The 18196-nt window shown below is 47.1% G+C and overlaps 1 protein-coding gene across 1 annotated transcript in view; it reads left to right on the top strand.

Annotated features, from left to right (window-relative positions):
- The window catches only part of LOC147748338 (vomeronasal type-2 receptor 26-like), a 327189-nt gene that overhangs the window by 235901 nt on the left and 73092 nt on the right, over positions 1-18196 (top strand). Inside the window, exon 3 of the mRNA XM_086936414.1 lies at positions 9201-9324. Within this exon, the coding sequence (XP_086792540.1) occupies positions 9201-9324 (124 nt within the window). The remainder of the gene's footprint in view (positions 1-9200; positions 9325-18196) is intronic.

The following is an 18196-nucleotide window of genomic DNA, read 5'->3' as shown; positions in this document are numbered from 1 at the left end:
CAGGCCCCTTCTCACAGAGGGATGACATCCCCTCAGAGGAGAGTGTATGAAGCCAAAGTGAGGGAAGTCAATCTGAGGATTGAAAGGGAAGAATTTTCCCTGGCCAAAGAGAGACTTGCCTTTGCTAGAGAGCAAAAGTTAAGTGGACTAGATTCCACTGGTGGCAGCATTCCCCCAAGGGAAAACCGGAGTTTAGATACTAGACACCTGAGTAAGATAGTGCCCCCCTTTAAACAAGGGGATGATACCCACAAATGGATAACTGCTTTGGAGAGGGCCTGCACTGTACAGTGTATCCCCCAGAGTCAGTGGGCAGCTATCTTGTGGCTCTCCTTTGAAGGTAAAGGAAGAGACAAGCTCCTCACTACTAGAGCTGAGGATGCTAATGATTACCAAGTCCTGAAAAATACACTGATAGATGGGTTTGGCCTAACCACTGAGCAGTACAGGTTGCTGTTCAGGGATACCCAGAAAACTCAGTCTCAGGATTGGTCTGACTTTGTAGATTGTGCCACTAAGGCTTTGGAGGGCTGGTTGCTGGGCAGTAAGGTTACTGATTATACAGGATTGTACAATCTGATCATGAGGGAACAGATTTTAAACAATTGTCAGAACCAGTTGTTGCATCAGCACCTTGTTGACTCAGATCTGACCTCTCCCCAAGAATTGGGAAAGAAGGCAGACAGATGGGTCAGAACAAGGGTTAAGCAAAACCAGGGCCAGAACCAGGGTGGTCAGAAGAAAGCAGACCAGAAAGGTAAAGATTCTAAAGGTGAACAAAATGACCAGAAGTCTTCAGCAGGTCCCCAACAACCCGAAGAGGGTGGGGGTCAGGCTTCCCAGAAAAAGAAGAATCAAGAAGGCCAGTCAAAAAGGTGGTGCCAATACTGTAAAAGTAAAACTCACTGGTTTAGTGAGTGCACCAAGAAAGGAGGGCAGACTCCTGCTACTGCAGCCCCTAAGGCACCTGTGCCCCCTAGTACAGCCAGCAGTAGTAGTGCACCTCCCAAGGGATTAGTGGGGTTAACCTTGGGTTCTGAGGGGTATGACAACTTAGTTGGCACACTCACTCAGGCTGTCCTTGTCTGTACAGGGGATATGGATATATACCCTGATGTCAGTCCCAATACTTTGGGCAAATACAGGCAGACACCTTTGATAAATGGTAAGATGGCTCAGGCCTATAGGGACACTTGTGCCAGTGTCACCATGGTGACACCTAACTTTGTGGACCCTGGACAGATCATGCCAGGTACAGATTTCCTGGTGACCAATGCCAGCAACGTCACTACCAGTCATAGTATGGCGATTGTTGCTTTCTCCTGGGGAGGGGTAAATGGCCAAAAGAAGGTTGTAGTTAGTTCAGACCTCCCAGTGGATTGTTTGTTGGGCAATGATTTGGAGTCATCACAATGGTCAGAAGTGGAGCAGAGGACTCACATGGAGATGTTAGGCTTGCCAGCACATGTGCTTGCTGTGACTAGGTCACAGGCCAGAAAATGCCCCACTGAACAGGTGCTGGATCCTGGAACAATGGACCAGACACCTCCCAAGAAGAAGAGCAGTAGGGTTAAGGCATTGCCTTTCCCTTGCCCCAGGTTGAGGATCAAGTCTCAGAGGAGGCTGACCTACAAGAAGTGAGGGAAACTGAGCCTAAAGAACTTGAACTTGATCAAGTTGAGTTTCTGGGCTCAGGGGGACCCTCAAGAGAAGACCTGGGGAAGGAACAATTAGACTGCCCTTCCCTTGAACCCCTCAGACAGCAGGCTGCTGCTGAGGCTGCTGGGAACGCCACAGGTACCCACAAGGTATACTGGGATTATGGACTCCTGTACACTGAGGCAAGAGACCCCAAGCCTGGCATGGCCAGGAGGCTGGTTATCCCCTTGTCTCAGAGAGGTTTCCTTCTTACCTTGGCCCATGAGATTCCCTTAGCAGGACACTTAGGCAAGACAAAGACTTGGGACAGACTTGTCTCACACTTTCACTGGCCTCACATGAATGAGGATACCAAGGAGTTTTGTCGCTCCTGTGTCACTTGCCAAGCCAGTGGTAAGTCAGGTGGCACAACAAAGGCCCCCCTTATACCAATGCCTGTGGTGGGGGTGCCCTTTGAAAGGGTGGGGATTGACATTGTTGGACCAATGGAACCCCAGACAGCATCAGGGCACACGTTTATACTGGTGGTGGTGGACCATGCCACCAGGTATCCTGAAGCTATTCCCCTTAGGACCACTACAGCATCTGTTGTGGCAAGAGCCCTAGTTGGAGTGTTCTCCAGAGTGGGCTTCCCTAAGGAGGTTGTCTCTGACAGAGGTGCAAAATTCATGTCAAGCTACTTAACTGCTATGTGGAAGGAATGTGGTGTCAACTACAAGTTCACTACACCCTATCATCCACAATGCAATGGGCTTGTTGAAAGGTTCAACAGGACCCTAAAAGGGATGATTCATGGACTACCTGAAAAGCTCAGGCGTAGATGGGATGTCCTGATACCCTGCCTTTTATTTGCTTATAGAGAAGTCCCACAGAAGGGGGTTGGCTACAGCCCTTTTGAACTTTTGTATGGACATCCTGTAAGAGGACCTCTGTGTTTGGTGAAGGAAGGATGGGAGAGACCTCTCAAAAAGCCTGCTACCAGCATAGTGGACTATGTACTTGGTCTCCGCTCAAGGGTGGCTGAGTATATGGAAAAGGCATCTGAAAACCTTAAGGCCAGTCAAGAGCTTCAAAAAGCTTGGCATGACCAAAAGGCTGTCCTGACTGTGTATCAGCCTGGACAGAAGGTGTGGGTGTTGGAGCCCCCAGCAGCACTCAAATACAAATGGTCTGGGCCCCACACAATCCTTGAGCAAAAGGGAGAGGTCACCTACCTGGTGGACCTTGAAAATCCCAGGAGCCCCCACAGGGTGCTCCATGTAAACAGGCTCAAAGCATATGTCGACAGGAAGGACATGAGCTTGCTCATGGCCATAGATGAGGGACAGGAGGAAGAGAGTGACCCTCTCCCAGACCTGCTCACTCAGAATCCTGATGATGGATCAGTAGATGGTGTTGTCTTTTGTGGCAGCCTCTCTGAACATCAACAGAAGGACTGCAAACAAGTTCTTCAATCCTTCAGGCATATGTTCTCTCTAACACCCAGCCAGACCAATTGGTGTACCCATGAGGTTGGCACTGGTGACAGCTTGCCAGTTAAGAGTAAAATCTACAGGCAGCCTGATCATGTTAGAGACTGCATCAAAACAGAAGTGCAGAAAATGTTGGAGTTGGGAGTCATTGAACCCTCAGATAGCCCTTGGGCTAGTCCAGTAGTTCTAGTGCCAAAACCTCACACCCAGGGTGGTAAGAGAGAGATGAGGTTTTGCGTAGACTACAGGGGTCTCAATGCAGTCACTAAGACTGATGCCCACCCAATACCAAGGGCAGATGAGCTTATAGATAGATTGGCTTCTGCCAACTACTTAAGTACATTTGACCTGACAGCTGAGTATTGGCAAATCAGGTTAGCTGAGGATGCCAAGCCCAAGACAGCATTTTCAACCCCTGGTGGACATTATCAATTTGTGGTAATGCCCTTTCGTCTGAAAAATGCACCTGCCACCCTCCAAAGGCTGGTGAATCATGTTCTCACTGGGCTGGATGACTTCTGTGCAGCATATCTTGATGATATAGCTGTCTTTAGCTCCACCTGGGAGGATCACCTGGTCCACCTGAGGAAAGTGTTAGAGGCACTGCAAGCAGCAGGTCTCACTATCAAGGCCACCAAGTGCCAGATAGGGCAGACACAGGTTGTATACTTGGGCCACCTAGTAGGTGGAGGCCAAGTTCAGCCACTGGAGAGCAAAATACAGTCAATCAGGGACTGGGCTCCTCCAACCACCCAGACTCAGGTTCGAGCTTTCTTGGGCCTGACTGGTTACTACAGAAAGTTTGTCAGAAATTATGGATCAATTGTGACTCCACATAATGAACTGACAAGTAAGAACATGCCAAAAAAGTTTCAGTGGACAGCAGGCTGTCAAAAAGCATTCGATGACCTAAAGCAGGCCATGTGCACAGCACCTATCCTCAAGAGTCCAGACTACTCCAAACCATTCATTGTCCAAACAGATGCTTCTGAGTTGGGTGTGGGAGCTGTTCTATCTCAACTGAATTTTGATGGTAATGACCAGCCCATTGCTTTTATAAGCAGAAGGCTGACCCCCAGAGAGAATAATTGGTCAGCTATTGAGAGGGAGGCCTTTGCTGTGGTTTGGGCCCTGAAGAAACGGAGGCCATACTTGTTTTGCACTCATTTCAAGATTCAGACCGACCATAAGCCCCTCTTGTGGTTAAATCAGATGAAGGGTGAAAACCCCAAACTGCTTAGGTGGTCCATTTCCCTACAGGGGATGGCTTTTACAGTGGAGCATAGACCTGGCACTGATCATGGCAATGCAGATGGGCTCTCCAGGTATTTCCACTTAGAGCAAGAAGACTCACCTGGTCAAGGTTAGTTTATTGTCCCAAAGTTTGGGGGGGGGGGGGTCATGTAGGAGAGTAGGGTCTGCAATCCTATGATCACCCAGATTATTTGCTTTTGTTTCACTGGTTTACGACTTTCTCTGGCTGTGGGCCTGCCAATCAGACCCACAGCCTAGCTGTTCTCTCACTAAATTGACATGTGTACCTTAGGTGCATTATCCAATTGGGACTGGGCCACCTTGTCAGACCCTGTAACTCAGGGCATAGGTGTACCCAGGGCCTACCAGGGGCTGAAGCATGTATTATGCCACCCCTGGATGGCCATCTAAATCTGACACAACTGGCTGGGCGACAGCTGGGACAAGGTGGTGTAATCACCCTTTGCTTTAGATATAGTATACCTATGTCTAACCCTAAAATGGAAACACAGATTCCTATCAGTCACACTTATGGCAGGCCTTGACAATCCTGAAGGCAGAGTGCTTTGAATCGTGTGAAATGGTGCTCTGGCATGAGCTGAGCCCGTTTGCAGCTTGCGGAACCAAGTCCTAATAGCTGTTCCATGATAACGCATACCATATACTCTTAAGTGCATTATAATCCTCGGGGTTAAATGCTATCTTTGGTATCGCTTTATCAAAACATGTCGAGTAAGGTGTCATACGAATTGGAATACTAACCCCTCGCCAATTCTGGCGACGGGGTTAGCATTTCACCCTTCTAGAGGGACACGACATGTATGTAACTGTGAACACCGGTTAAAGTTAACTGAAGCCTCAGCTCCACAAAATGTATGCTGCCACCACAGACACGAGTCTGACCTCCTGCTGCTGGGAGTCCTTCCAGCGAGGAGAGCTTGGACAAAGGGTTTCCTGTCGGGGGCGGTGCCAGCACCATCCCAGACAGGGTTTTGTGTATCCTGGGTAGGCAGGGCTTTACAGGAAGGTGACTGCAAGTGGCACCCCGGTGCTCACTACGCATCTGCCGGCTAGAACCAGTTCCAGGGGCACACCAGCCTCTGGCCTGGGGAAAATCCGGCATGGGAGAGGAGTGTAACCACCCCCTTCCTGGTCCCACCCCTAGGGCAGGACCTAGTCGCGTACACACCCCTTTCTTTAGGATAAAGGCAGGAGCGGGGACCCTTCCAAATTAGATCATCTTTGAATCAAGAAACTACTTTCTACGAAAGGAACTCTCGACTTCTTCTCAAGATTTCTCCCTTGTGGCTAAGGAGTAGTCACCCTGCATCCGCAGGCACCATCTAAGAACTCTGCGGTTTGCTGCACGTCCTTCCTCAGGAATCCGACCGACCAGCTCGACGAGACCCGGCTTCCCTGGCACCTCTGACCTCTACCTACCTCTACAGCTAAGCTGAGAACCGTAGGTGCGACGAGACCTCGAGGGACCGGCCATCATCAGAACTGCACGACTTCTATCTAGCACGACCACCGAGGGATCCTCTGGTGAGTGCTTTGGGGTCCGAGAAGCCCCGACCCTGAGCAGCTCCAGCACCGAAGTCCAGCTCCCCAGCATCCACGAGATCTGCGTGGGGCCCTTCTGCTTTTTGCTGCTCACCGTGTTGTTTGGCTACTAGCCCGCTGGCTTGTGGCCTTCCCGACGACGCCCGACGACATCACCACTGCTGGTCTGGTTGCTCCAGACTGGCTCTTGCTCCCTTCCAAAAGAGGAGCACCCCGGACCCTCCTGGTCCACTCCAGACGCCATTTTAGGTCCACCGCGTGGGCTTGAATTTGCCAAGACTTGTTGCCCCAATCCTGGGTCCAGTGACGTCGACAGCATCAACCATTGTGGGACAGCTCGCACCTCCATCCTGGTCGCCGACAACACCTCCTGGTCCGTGAGACTGCAGAGCCCAGCGTCGCCCACTCACCTAGTCGAGGTGACTACCATCCGGTGCCCTCCTGGTGCCACCTGATCACTGGCTAGTGGTCACGAACTTGGTCCCCTCTGCTTTCAGGTGTCATCCATCTTCGATCAAGGCTTGGATCACTTCGAACAATCTTCACTGGTCACCTGCCAGCAACTTCTTTTCTCAGGCTCCTGGTCTGTCAACAAGGATTCCCAACGTCTTTTCAGACCTATGCAGCTGCAGCCCCTGGGCTAGGTAACTTCGGCATTTCGGTGCCCCAGCATAGCCTCACTATCCAAGGGTCCAGATCCACTGTCATTTTCGACCTACCTAATCGGGTTCGCCCGAGAACACTAACTTTGCCTTTACTAGCTCCCATAGACTTTGCCCCGCATCCCGCGTGAGAGTGCACACTCTGCACCCGAGTCCCCTAGGCCTCCTACTAGTAATCTGAAGGTTCAGTAACGTAGTCTTAGCGATTCCAAAGCCTATTAGTCCAGTACTTACCTGCTAGTAATTTCGCATTCCACTTCCATAGTATATGGTTTTTCGTGCCCCTCGGGCATTTGTGTAAATTGTGCAACTTAAAGTATTTTCGTAAGAGTTTTGTTGTGTGCTTAGTACCCTGTCCTCATAAAGAGTACAGGGCTGTTGTGATCTAAATAAATACACTGTTTATTTTCATAACACTTGTGTGGTGTCCTTTCACTTGGTGTTCAAGGGGTATATGTGATGGTATAACAGCTGGCTTAACACGCCCTCTAGAGTTTAGCCCGAAGACTGCTCATATCCACGCTACTAGGATAGCTGGTCTATAAGGTTGACTTACAACCAATCACCATAAGGGTTGTTTGGACTGATACATAGTGATCACTAGAATAGTGAGCACTGCATATCAGGCCAACTTCTCACCCCCCCCCCCCCACCCCCAGCTAGACATTAGTGCCAGAGATCCCCATATGTCACAGAGCAGCAGTTGCAGCATACATGCGGAATGCACAATACCTAATTCGACCATTGACCGCAGGATGCCTTATTTGTTGAATTGTTTAATCTGTCATAAGTTATGTTATGTTTTATTGTGATGCAATAGGATACCTATTATGTGGCAATATCCAAGACCCCCTGAGGAATAATTTGAGAAATAGGCACTAACTGTAACACCCTGAAGCTACAACTAATGGGAGATGTTTATCACCACAGGGTTCCTACCCTAGAAACGTTCAATAATCCTCTGAACTAAATACCCAATTGTTTGTTCTTCTACACATTGCCTTTCTGTACATGCACAGGTCTTTGAATGAAAATGAAAATAAAAAGATATTTCAAATAAAGTACAACATTGTAATGTTTAAGCAACAAATATTTATTTTATCACTCTTTTATTCATGCTATAACTATAATTATATCAAATTTATATTAGATCCTGAACATCACATAGCATATAAAGGTTATATTTAATATTAACAGTTTCACACATTGAGCTCCTCACTAATGACCTGGATTAACACAACTTTGTGGTAAAATGTGCAGTAACCTGATTGGTGCACATGTTGCACCTATCCCAGATTTAAAATGAAACTATATTTATGCCTTACTGTGAATGGGGGCTAGTGGAAACTAACGCACACATGCATTACTGTCACTTTGCTTGCACAACATCTGCATTGTCACATAGTAAAACCTTTCAACTGTGCTGGCTGTCTCAATTGGCACTGCAAGAAGGGGCGATTTGTAGCAGTCAAAGAAATCTTTCCTCATGATTAGCAATGAAGCGGGATGTATTCTGCGCATGCTTGTCGGTGGTAGCAAAAGCGGAGATGATCTCAGGCGCAGGACAGCAGACCTCCATGTCTGACCTCATATTTACAGTGTGCTGGTATGGAGACAGGGGGCACAATACCCAAACATATAGCACCGTGTGAAAAGAGTACTAGGGGTATGCAGCTGTCCTTGGGAGTCGTGTCTTTTCTTTTAAATACCCACCGGTGAAGCTCACAGAGTTTAAGCTATCCCCCACAAACAGCACAAATAATGAGGGTCATATTTATGGCAAAGTCGCAAGGTGCAGCAAGTCTCCCTACCTGCTTTGTAAGAAGGATTGTTTTTGTGCAGGAAGAGGCACCATGCTAAACAAAAACAATACCACGAGACATTCCCCTCTTTCTGTTGTGAGAAAGAGGAATTAACAAGGAGAAATAAAGATATTTCTCCTTATTATGCCTCACCTGGGAAGGTGTAGCATTTTGTGGGAATGCCCATGCAACAGCCATGTAACCCCTCCTTAGGGCGGAGTAATTCAACGCAGATATTTGAGCTGTGTTGCGTTACTCCGGATTTATCAAGCCACTCAGGGCCATGCAAGTTGGCCTTGCATGGCTTGATAAGTTGCATTTTGGACTTGCGTCGCACATGAACCATGTTGCTTGGTGCAAGAGCGATATTACCCCACTTATAAATATGCCCCTTAAAATTTTATGAAAAGGTCAATAAGTAACACTGTCAATGCTTTGCAACTACATGAGCACTTGTAATGCATTAATACATTTCCTTAGAAATAAGAAGGAGGGGACAACTCTTACCTCGTGTCCCCACTTTTTCTCACAGAATGCAATACATTTCAACGTTGTTATGATTGGAAGAGACATTTGTGACTCTGTAGTTATTTTTATACTTTGCAATTTGCTTTTTCACCCTCTCATAGCCTTCCATTTTGTACAAAGCATGCTTTGAGAGAGTGAAAAGCCTCTGATGCACTGGGTATAAAATCACAAAAGCATTGTTTAGTAGTAATATGACTTCTAAAAATGATGTAGTTGTGACTGAAGTTTACTTTTAGTTGTACTTATGTTTCTCTTGACAGACTCCCATCTCAGTGTGCAATCCAAGCTGCAATCCTGGATTAAGAAAAGTCCCAAAAGAGGGTGAACACATCTGTTGCTATTCCTGCAATGCGTGCCCGGAAGGGGAGATTTCCAATGAAACTGGTAGGGGAATTTTCACTCAAACCAACTATTTAATCCCTGTCTTTTGAAAGTTCACAAAAACGACTTAATCAACAGAAAATGTACAGTGAACAACGAACCTTCATAAGTAAAACTGAAACAAATAGATATTGACTGGGCCAAGTGCATTATTTAAATACAATATTGAGAATTACTTAGGGAATCATTTTAATCATTTGCATGTTTTAAATCAGTGGTGCTTAACCTTTTGACTTCTGCCGATTCTCACTGAATCATTACTGGAACACGAGGAAACCACTGAATCATTTTTAGAATACAGGGACCCCCACCGAGTAATTACTGGAAGCCAGTGACCCGTGCCAAAGCATTTTCGATAATTTGAACAGCAAAATGATACATAAAAACATAAACAAGCATTCAGCAAGCAAATATAAAAATAATGAACTATTTTATTTAATGTACAAATATTTAAAATATGTTTCCTTGGATGGGAAGGTTGGAGCTTTTCTAAATACAAGTGAGACCACTCATCGTCCATGCTCTATTCAGTTTGAAGCACTTGCACTGCTCCCATGAATCATCTCAGGATGATATCTTAATTTTTAGATTCCAATTTTAAATTCCTTCACAATTACAGAATATTCACAACATTTTCAATTGGTCATTTTGCTTCTTTATTTCCATGCATGTCATCAGTTAATCATCTGTTAATATTATTTAATTTTCTAAGCAGCTGTGGACGCCCTGAGTAGAGTTTGCAGACCCCAAGGGCTCCCCAGATCACACGTTAGGAACCACAGTTCTTTTTGGTGAAAATATTTTAATTTTTCTCTAAAGAAAAAGGCACATATATAAAGTATTACAAATATGCATCAGTACATTTAGTGGGTTTGGTAGAGCTACAGGTAAGGATGTATATCTTGACTCAGATAGTAGTAGTTATACAGGAAAACAGTCCGTATTTATCACAGTACAACGTTATTAATAATCTCATTACAATACTTCTTGATCTTGAGGTATGGTTGGTAAGGTACATAGTCCTCCTCTATAGGTGTTCCACCCCTCCCATAGTCGTACGCACTTTGTCGGGCAACCCCTGCGTACATATACAGTCGTTTCCGCCACCATAGCCACATCCATATATTTACACCACTCCATGAGTGTGGAGGTGGCGATAACAATATATTCTTTTTAGCTAGCATACTTTTATTTTTCATTTTTATTTTATGCGTTTTTACATAGTGCGGGCTTTACCCGAAGGTGTCAGAGTGCTTCACAATAGGAACAGTAATGATACATGAGGAGGAAATTACAAGTCAGCATGTTACAAGAGCAAACATAACATTACATAAGGCAATAGTGACAATTGTGCTTGTATCAAGAGCAAACAAAATACAAGAGGTAGCAAACTATACAATAGAAGAAGAAAAAAGTGACATGTGTGTATGTTACAAAAGTGTACAAAGTACAAATAGATGTATAATACTGTACTAAATGGCACATACTCAAAACACAAGAACAAACGTTACGTTACATGAGGCAATGGTGGCAATTGTGCCTGTATCAAAAGCAAACAAAACACAAGAGGTAGCAAACTATAAATTTCAAGAGGGAAAGTGACATGTGCATGTTACAAAGGAGTACATAATACAAGTAGAAATTTAATACTGCAATAAATGGCAGACTCTCAAACCACAAGAACACATTGGGAAGGCACTTCTATAGTCATGTAGAACAGAATTCCTATAAAGGAGGGACTTCCTTCAGAAAATAGAGAGGGTGCGAATTAAATTTGGAAGTGTCTTTGAAGGAGGACAGCTTTGAGGTTAGTTTTGAAGGCCTGGGAAGAGGTGGTTGTCCGGAGCTGAGGCAGAAGTGAGTTCCAGATTCTCACCGCGTTGCCTGAAAAGGATTTGGCCATCGACCTTTCCTTCTTGAAAGTGGGAGGTTCAAGCAATAGATTTTCCGCATTACATGATGGTCTAGAGCCTCTAGAGAGTTTCTGTTTATTCACCAGGTGGCGAGGAGAGGAGGAGTGCAAGGCTTTGTGGGTCATACAGGCAGTCTTGTAGATAGATCTTGCCTCGATGGGAAGCTAACGGAGGGTGGATAAAATGGGTGGGATGTGGTCACTTCTTTTGGCCCCATATATGAAACGAGCTGCTGAATGGAGAACAGATTTAAGAGGGGACTGGTGGGATTTGGGGAGGCCAGTAAGAAGAGAGTTGCAGTAGTCCAGTCTGGAGAGAACCAGCAATTGGACAAGGGTTTTAAGGTCATGCTCCGGTAAGAAGCGACAAATCCCCCAAAGAAGGCGCAGTTGGTATCGAGCAGACTTTGCAATGGAATTAATGTTGGAGAGTAGATTGAGTTTTGTGTCGAGTATGACACCAAGGGATTTTGCGCTGTCGACAATGATGGGTTTATTGTTAGTAGATTCATCTGATCCATTCATGATTGAACCGGGGTGGAGAAAGTGAAGAGGAGAGGAGGAGGAATTCAGTTTAAGAGGGATTCAGAATCAGTTGAGGAGTTTACATCCAGTTTTGAATGGAGTCGAGAGTACAGCTTAGGATGGAGAGATCGTGAGTGGAGGCAACCTTGAGGTAGTTTTGAGTGTCGTCCAAATAGAGATGATAGTGGATCCCAGATTTACTTAAGAGATTTCCCAATGGTTCTAAAAAGAGATTAAACAATGTAGGTGCAAGTATTGAGTCTTGAGAAACACCTTGACCTACCGCCAAGGGAGATGAATGACTATTCGCTATTTTGTAAGTAAGTAAGTAAGTAAGCTTTATTTCGATACAGTGCATATCATAAAAGCAATACAAAGCATCAAGTAAAACGATATATTTACAACATATAAAATACCTTCAGATTTAAGAGTAAAAGCAATAAGAGCGAGATGTGCAAATAAGAATAACATTAACATTTAAGCCCCCATACGAAATATAGATCATCAAGGGGCACTTTACTGGAGTAGCAGCTTCCTTGAGGTTCTTATACGCCAGGCCCAACCTAAAAATTTAGCCATACAACATGCAAAAAATGGGCGGGCATCTGAGCATAGTATGCGTAGGGCTTCTGAGTGTGATCTTGTTCCTAGGCTCCTACACAATGGTTTTAGCCATTTCGATCTGGGTGCTGCATAAACCTTACACTCAAACAATAAGTGGGCGATGGACTCAACCCTTGAAGCACAGAACGGGCAATTTGGAAGCGTTTGAAGTGGAGGTTTCCAGGTAGAGGTAAACGAGCCTAGGGGAAGCACTCCCACCCTAAATTTAAAATACAGGGATCTGTCTCCAGAATTGTGAATCAGGTCCAAATAGGGTTCCCTATAGGGGAACTCTTTGACTAACAAGAACATGGCGACAGATTTGCAGTGGTTGGAATTGTGTATTCTCTTATTGTGTACCCATAGCCAATACACTTTCTTCAGGAACTGCTTAGGGGGTGCGGTTTTGTCGACCCAGGCGTCACCCAAATCCAGCTCATAAAGGAGGCGTTTGACTTCCCTGAACCAGGGTATCTTACTGCAACCTGGAAGCGACAGAAGGTCTTTTAAGGCGTCAGCGTAGCTGCACAATTCCGGGACATTCCAGATCCGGGACCAGAGAAGCAAAGGTCGTAAATTAGCTTGCTCACAGATTGGGCGGGTGCCTGTATCTAACAGTAATGGGATTGTAGGAGTACTGTGGGGCAACCTCATCAAATCCTTGAGAAAATTATTTTCAAGGTGGGCCAGGGTATCAACTTTCTGTAAGCCCCACAATTCAGCCCCATACAGGGCGGCACTCGCAACCCTCGCTCTGTAGATATCTATCAGTGCCCCGATTGGTTTTAAGGATGAGGCTCGCTGTTCCTTAAGTAAGGCTCCTGTGGCCCTTTTGTGAGTCAGGAATACCTTTTGGTGGTGTGCCTTCCAGCTCATGGTATCACAGAGCCGTATTCCGAGGTAATCGAATTCCTTGACTCTTTCTAGGGGGATAGAGTCTAGGACAGGAGGGATAACGGATTTCTTAGGAGGGTTAAGGACAAGGAATTTAGTCTTGCCAATATTTATTGCCAATCCCCTGGAATCACAAAAAGATTTAAAGTTTGTGAGCAATTTCTGAATGCCCGCAGGTGTTTTGGATATCAGGAGGGTGTCGTCCGCAAACAGGAGAGTTGGAACTTTTCTGCCCGCCAGGGTAGGTGCATCTGCTGGATGTTCCATGAGATGCTCCACCACTCCGTTTACATAGAGAGAAAACAGAGTGGGGGCAAGCACACACCCCTGGCGGACACCCCTGTCTACTGGGATACGAGATGTTTTTTCTCCCTGGACACCCCATCTGATCTGGGCGAAATTGTCTTCATGGAATTTTCTAAGCAAAAGCAGCAAGTAGGGTGGTAGACCTAGCCCATCGAGGACATTCCAGAGTAGTGCCCGTGGGACCAGGTCGAAGGCAGTACGCAAGTCTATAAAGACTAGGTACAAACTGCCCCCTCCCAGTACCACCACCTTCCAATATATCATTAGGAGACGGAATGTCTGCTCGATGGTGCCTGTCCCTGATCTAAATCCTGCCTGAAAATCAGACAGAATTTTTCCCTCGTCAACCCACTGCAGGATCCTACCCAAGACCACCTTGCCTGCCACCTTTTGGGTTGAATCCAGCAAACTGATGGGACGGTAGTTGGCTGGATCGTCCCTGCTGCCTTTCTTGAATATTGGCACAACTTCAGCGCCCCTCCAAGAGTCAGGAAAGGAGCCTCCCATCAAGACCTCGTTTAGCAGAGAAGCAATTAATCTGCTCCATACTACTGGATGGGACTTCAATAGGTCGCCTGGGATTCCATCGGGGCCCGGTGCCTTGTTAGAAACAATACCACCGATTGCCCTTTCGACTTCCTGGTTAGTAAAGGGGTCGACGATGACAGGGGGGAAAACTGTTGGGCTAATCAAGAGGCCCAGGCCCGGGCATGCAAGGGATATCCCCTGAGTCTCAGAGTATAATTTGGAGAAGTGGGCAAACCAAACATCACCGGGAATGTTGCAGGTTATCAGCTGGTCAATGGGCTTGTCCCTTGCTCTTAAAAGATCCCAAAACCCCTTCGAGTCCTTCCTTTTACTTGCCTCAGTTAACTCACACCAAAAGTGGTATTCATAATTCTCCTTGGCCTCAGACACCGTTTTTTTATAGAATTTCCTTGCGGATTTGATAATGACTGGATCCCTATTCTTTACTGCAGTGATCAGATCCCCCCTAGCAGCTCTACATTTGGCGGAATACCATTTAGCTCTAGCTTTGTTGGCACCATTAGCTACAGACCTACACTTAGGTTGAGGAATAACAAACAAATCACTCAAGGATACTACGGTCTCTGTGAATAATGGTAACACTTTAGTGTTCGGAGGGCATAAAGTGTCAAGCCGGGATGCCACCACAGACAAGATGGTCCCAGCTAGCATCAGTCTAGCCTCATCTTCTTTAACTTTGGCCCACTTCAATCGTCTGCCACAGTTCGTTGGTACAATGTTATGGGATGATTTCCAGATGTGGGAAGGCCTGACCTGGTTCTTCATCTGCCACGGGGAAGACAAGGTTAGGGAAAGGGGGTTGTGGTCACTGTCGGAAGACATAATGACCTCCATGTCATGGTGAAGAGGCCAGAGGTTATAGTTCAACATGATGAAATCTATTCTGGAGGTATGGCCCGTCCTATTGTATGTGTGGGCACCCCCAGGATCCGATTTGGATCGACCATTCGTTGAGCGCAGGTTGTGTTCCATGCAAAGTGCAATGATGTCTATCGCACTTTGCGTCCATTTTGGAATTGGGTCGAGAGTCAAAATCGGTATTCCTCTTTTAGTGTCCTCATCGAAAGACTCCAAGATGTCCTCCCTTGCCAATGGTTCAAAGCAACAATTAAAATCGCCTGCAAGGAGGACATAGGAGTTGATATTGCAAGCAGCTAGATCTTTACTTAGGCCTGTCGATGGCAAACTGGATGACCCATTTCTAGCACCTCTCAAGTACAGATTAAAAACCTCTAGCGTCCTTCCCCCATCACAATGAATAGAAATCCTCTGTAGGTCAGGAGATTGGGTGGGCCTATGGCTCACTTTTAGGCCCAAAGCAATACTGACCCATATCAACAGGCCGCCAGATGGACGACCCTTAGATCCGCTTTGCTGGTGAGCTGGGACAAAGTAGGTTGTGAACCCTACCTTGTATTTAGGTTCCTGAGACCAGGTTTCTTGCAGGATGCAGATGTTATAAGGCTCTAAGAACGCATTCCATTCCGGGTTATCGAGGTTGCGAGCAAGCCCTGCCACATTCCAGCTTACAATCTTTAACAGTGATATCTCTAAAGAGGAATGGTTATCGGAATGGGCAAGTGCAAGTGGAGAGGACACAGCCAATGACGGTTGCCTTTCTAAGGGCTTGTTTATAGAGTTGTTAGCAGCCATAGTATCCTCCAATGGGTAAGCTGGTGCTGGGGTGAGCCGGGGTAAAGAAGACAGTGGGAAATGAGAAGGAACCAACTGGGACTCCCTGCCATAATGACAAGGCTCACCTAGGATGAACGAATCAACCAATGCAGCCTTGCTCATATCTGTCAACCCACCTTCTAGCAGTGAAATGTTAGGTGTTCCTATTGGGTCAGGAGGGGGATCAATGGCTAAGGATTCCTTAGAAACATAGGGGGATTCACAAGGCCTTCCGGCTTGTGATGATATTACGATCCCCTCTATGTAGTGATCAGAGTGCTTAAGGAGTCAATCTACTTCCTCTAGGCCTCCAAATCTATTAGAGGTAGGGAAGCCGTTCCAGTGTGAGTAGGGGTCCACGTTCTTAAAATGGCCTTTCCTTGGTTGGTGGTGGACTAGTGACCAGTTATTAGTTTGGTTGTGAGTGGGGCGTGGAGGATAAAAAAAGGACAATGGCCTTGGGATAACAGAGGAACCTTCGCTACAGGGCCATGAACATATATGCTGCGCCGTGTGGGGGTCATCGAATGTTACGACTATACAGTCCCCAGAATTGGTCTTCCTAGTTGGGCCCACCCATGACGTTCTGCGCACCATCAGGACTCTACTTCTATGGCCATTAGGGATGGGTCTATTGACATTAAGCCAATGCATTATTTTGTTTTTCAGGGACCAGTGGTTCTCATGTAGATCAATACCTAACTGGGGAACTCCCGTCAGGACAACCACAAAGTCATTGGCCTCCGGTGGAAGGTCAATGTAACCCCCTCTAAAGTTATTCTTAGCTGGGAAGTCCTGGATGGGCTGGCTGGCCGGTTTACTAAGATGTGGTTTGGTGGGGACTCCAGGTTTGGGGTTAACCGGAGGGTGTGTAGGGGCACGTTTAGGGGCCTTAGGGTTTGAAATGGTTGGAATTTTATCCACAGCCACAGTCCTTGGTTTAGGGACCGGGCGTGTAGTACGTGGGATAGTAAGAGGAGGTTGGGGGGCTTGCGGTGTGGGAGCTGAAGGTGTTACATCAGTGGCAGTGACGCCCTTATTCTCAAGACTTCGCAGACCGAGAGTGGCAAGAGCAATAATGCTCTTTTCCATCTCTAGTAGATTATTTTCGATCCGCGAGAGTCTGAGATCTAGGGGAGAGAGAAGATTTTTTAGGGTTTCCCACACCAGCTCTATGAATTCTCTGTCATTCTTACCCAACCCATCCGCCTGAAAGCCCACAGCCTCTACAGTCGCATTGGCCGACACAGCAGTAATCCCAACCCCACCTTCCATCATTTTAGGATGTACCGCCGGAGCCTGACCACCTTGGATTAGAGTGCTCCGGTCTTCCGGCAATACCAGATCGTGTGAAGCAACGATCTTCGCCTTCTTCCGGGAGTAAGCGGAACGGGAACGATGTTTCGGTTTGGTTTGGGATACACTGGGGCCGTTAAATATCACTGGGGGAGGAAGGTTAGAAGTAGGATTCTCGGGACCGGCAGTGGCAGGTACGGTCATATCGCTAGGTTTAGGTGATAGTGTAGGTTGCGAAGTAAGGGTGTGTGGGAGCAAGGTTGGATGGACCTCGGCCTGGGTAATTACACAACGGGGTATGGATGTTCGCTCTGGAGTGACCGCAGCAGCTATGGGGCCTAGGGAGGATTTTTTAGAGGTAGCAATAACCTCCGACAGTCTTCTAGCCGCAACCAACTCTAAGGATACACGAGCTTGAAGTTTCGATATTTCCTGGTCTATGGCGAAGTTGGTACGAGTAATTAAATCGTCCATGGGGCCACTGATTGGATGACCACCTTTAGAGGTTTTACTCCTAGTTAGCCTAGAACACATGTCGTAACAAAGTTGAGGAAAACAGTGAGATTATAAATAAGCTAGCAGTAGTAAATCACAGACCTAAGTGGGAACTTGATGGAGTAGAAAGGGCGATAGAGAGAGGGCCAGGCCAGTCCTCTTAGGCCTCGAACGGCCTCAAACGGTCCCGCCCTTGTCCCGGGCTTCTCCCGGCGCCCTCCCGCGTGCTCCAGCGCAGCGGGGATGACACTCCTCTTTTGATGCTGGCTGATTGGACTCTAGGGGCGGAGCCGGCAGGGAGAGCAGCCCAGGTGACCACGGGCGCGCGGGGGCTCCTGGAACTTGGAGTCCCCCGCTGTGGCTCGCAGCCCTGCCGGTCAGAAACACAGCACACCTGGAAGCCTTACAAGTAGCTCCTAGCCGCGAAGCGGGACCCGCGAAGCGGGTCCGGCGAGGGGCAGCGCCGGGAGCAGGCAACAGGCAACGCAGGCAGCAACGACCGCCCTCAGCTCCCTCCTGGACACTGGAGCAGTAGGTCCGTAGATCTGGCAGAGAAATCCGCTGGCACTGGTGTGAGACGCCGCTTTGTTCGTCCTGATGGGGGCGGAGCCGGCAGGGAGA

The sequence above is a fragment of the Lissotriton vulgaris genome, chromosome 1_1 (assembly GCF_964263255.1).
Source record: "Lissotriton vulgaris chromosome 1_1, aLisVul1.2, whole genome shotgun sequence".
Lineage (NCBI taxonomy): Eukaryota > Metazoa > Chordata > Amphibia > Caudata > Salamandridae > Lissotriton > Lissotriton vulgaris.
The sequence above is the reverse complement of the archived record's forward strand: the minus strand, read 5'-3'. Positions and strand labels throughout refer to the sequence as shown.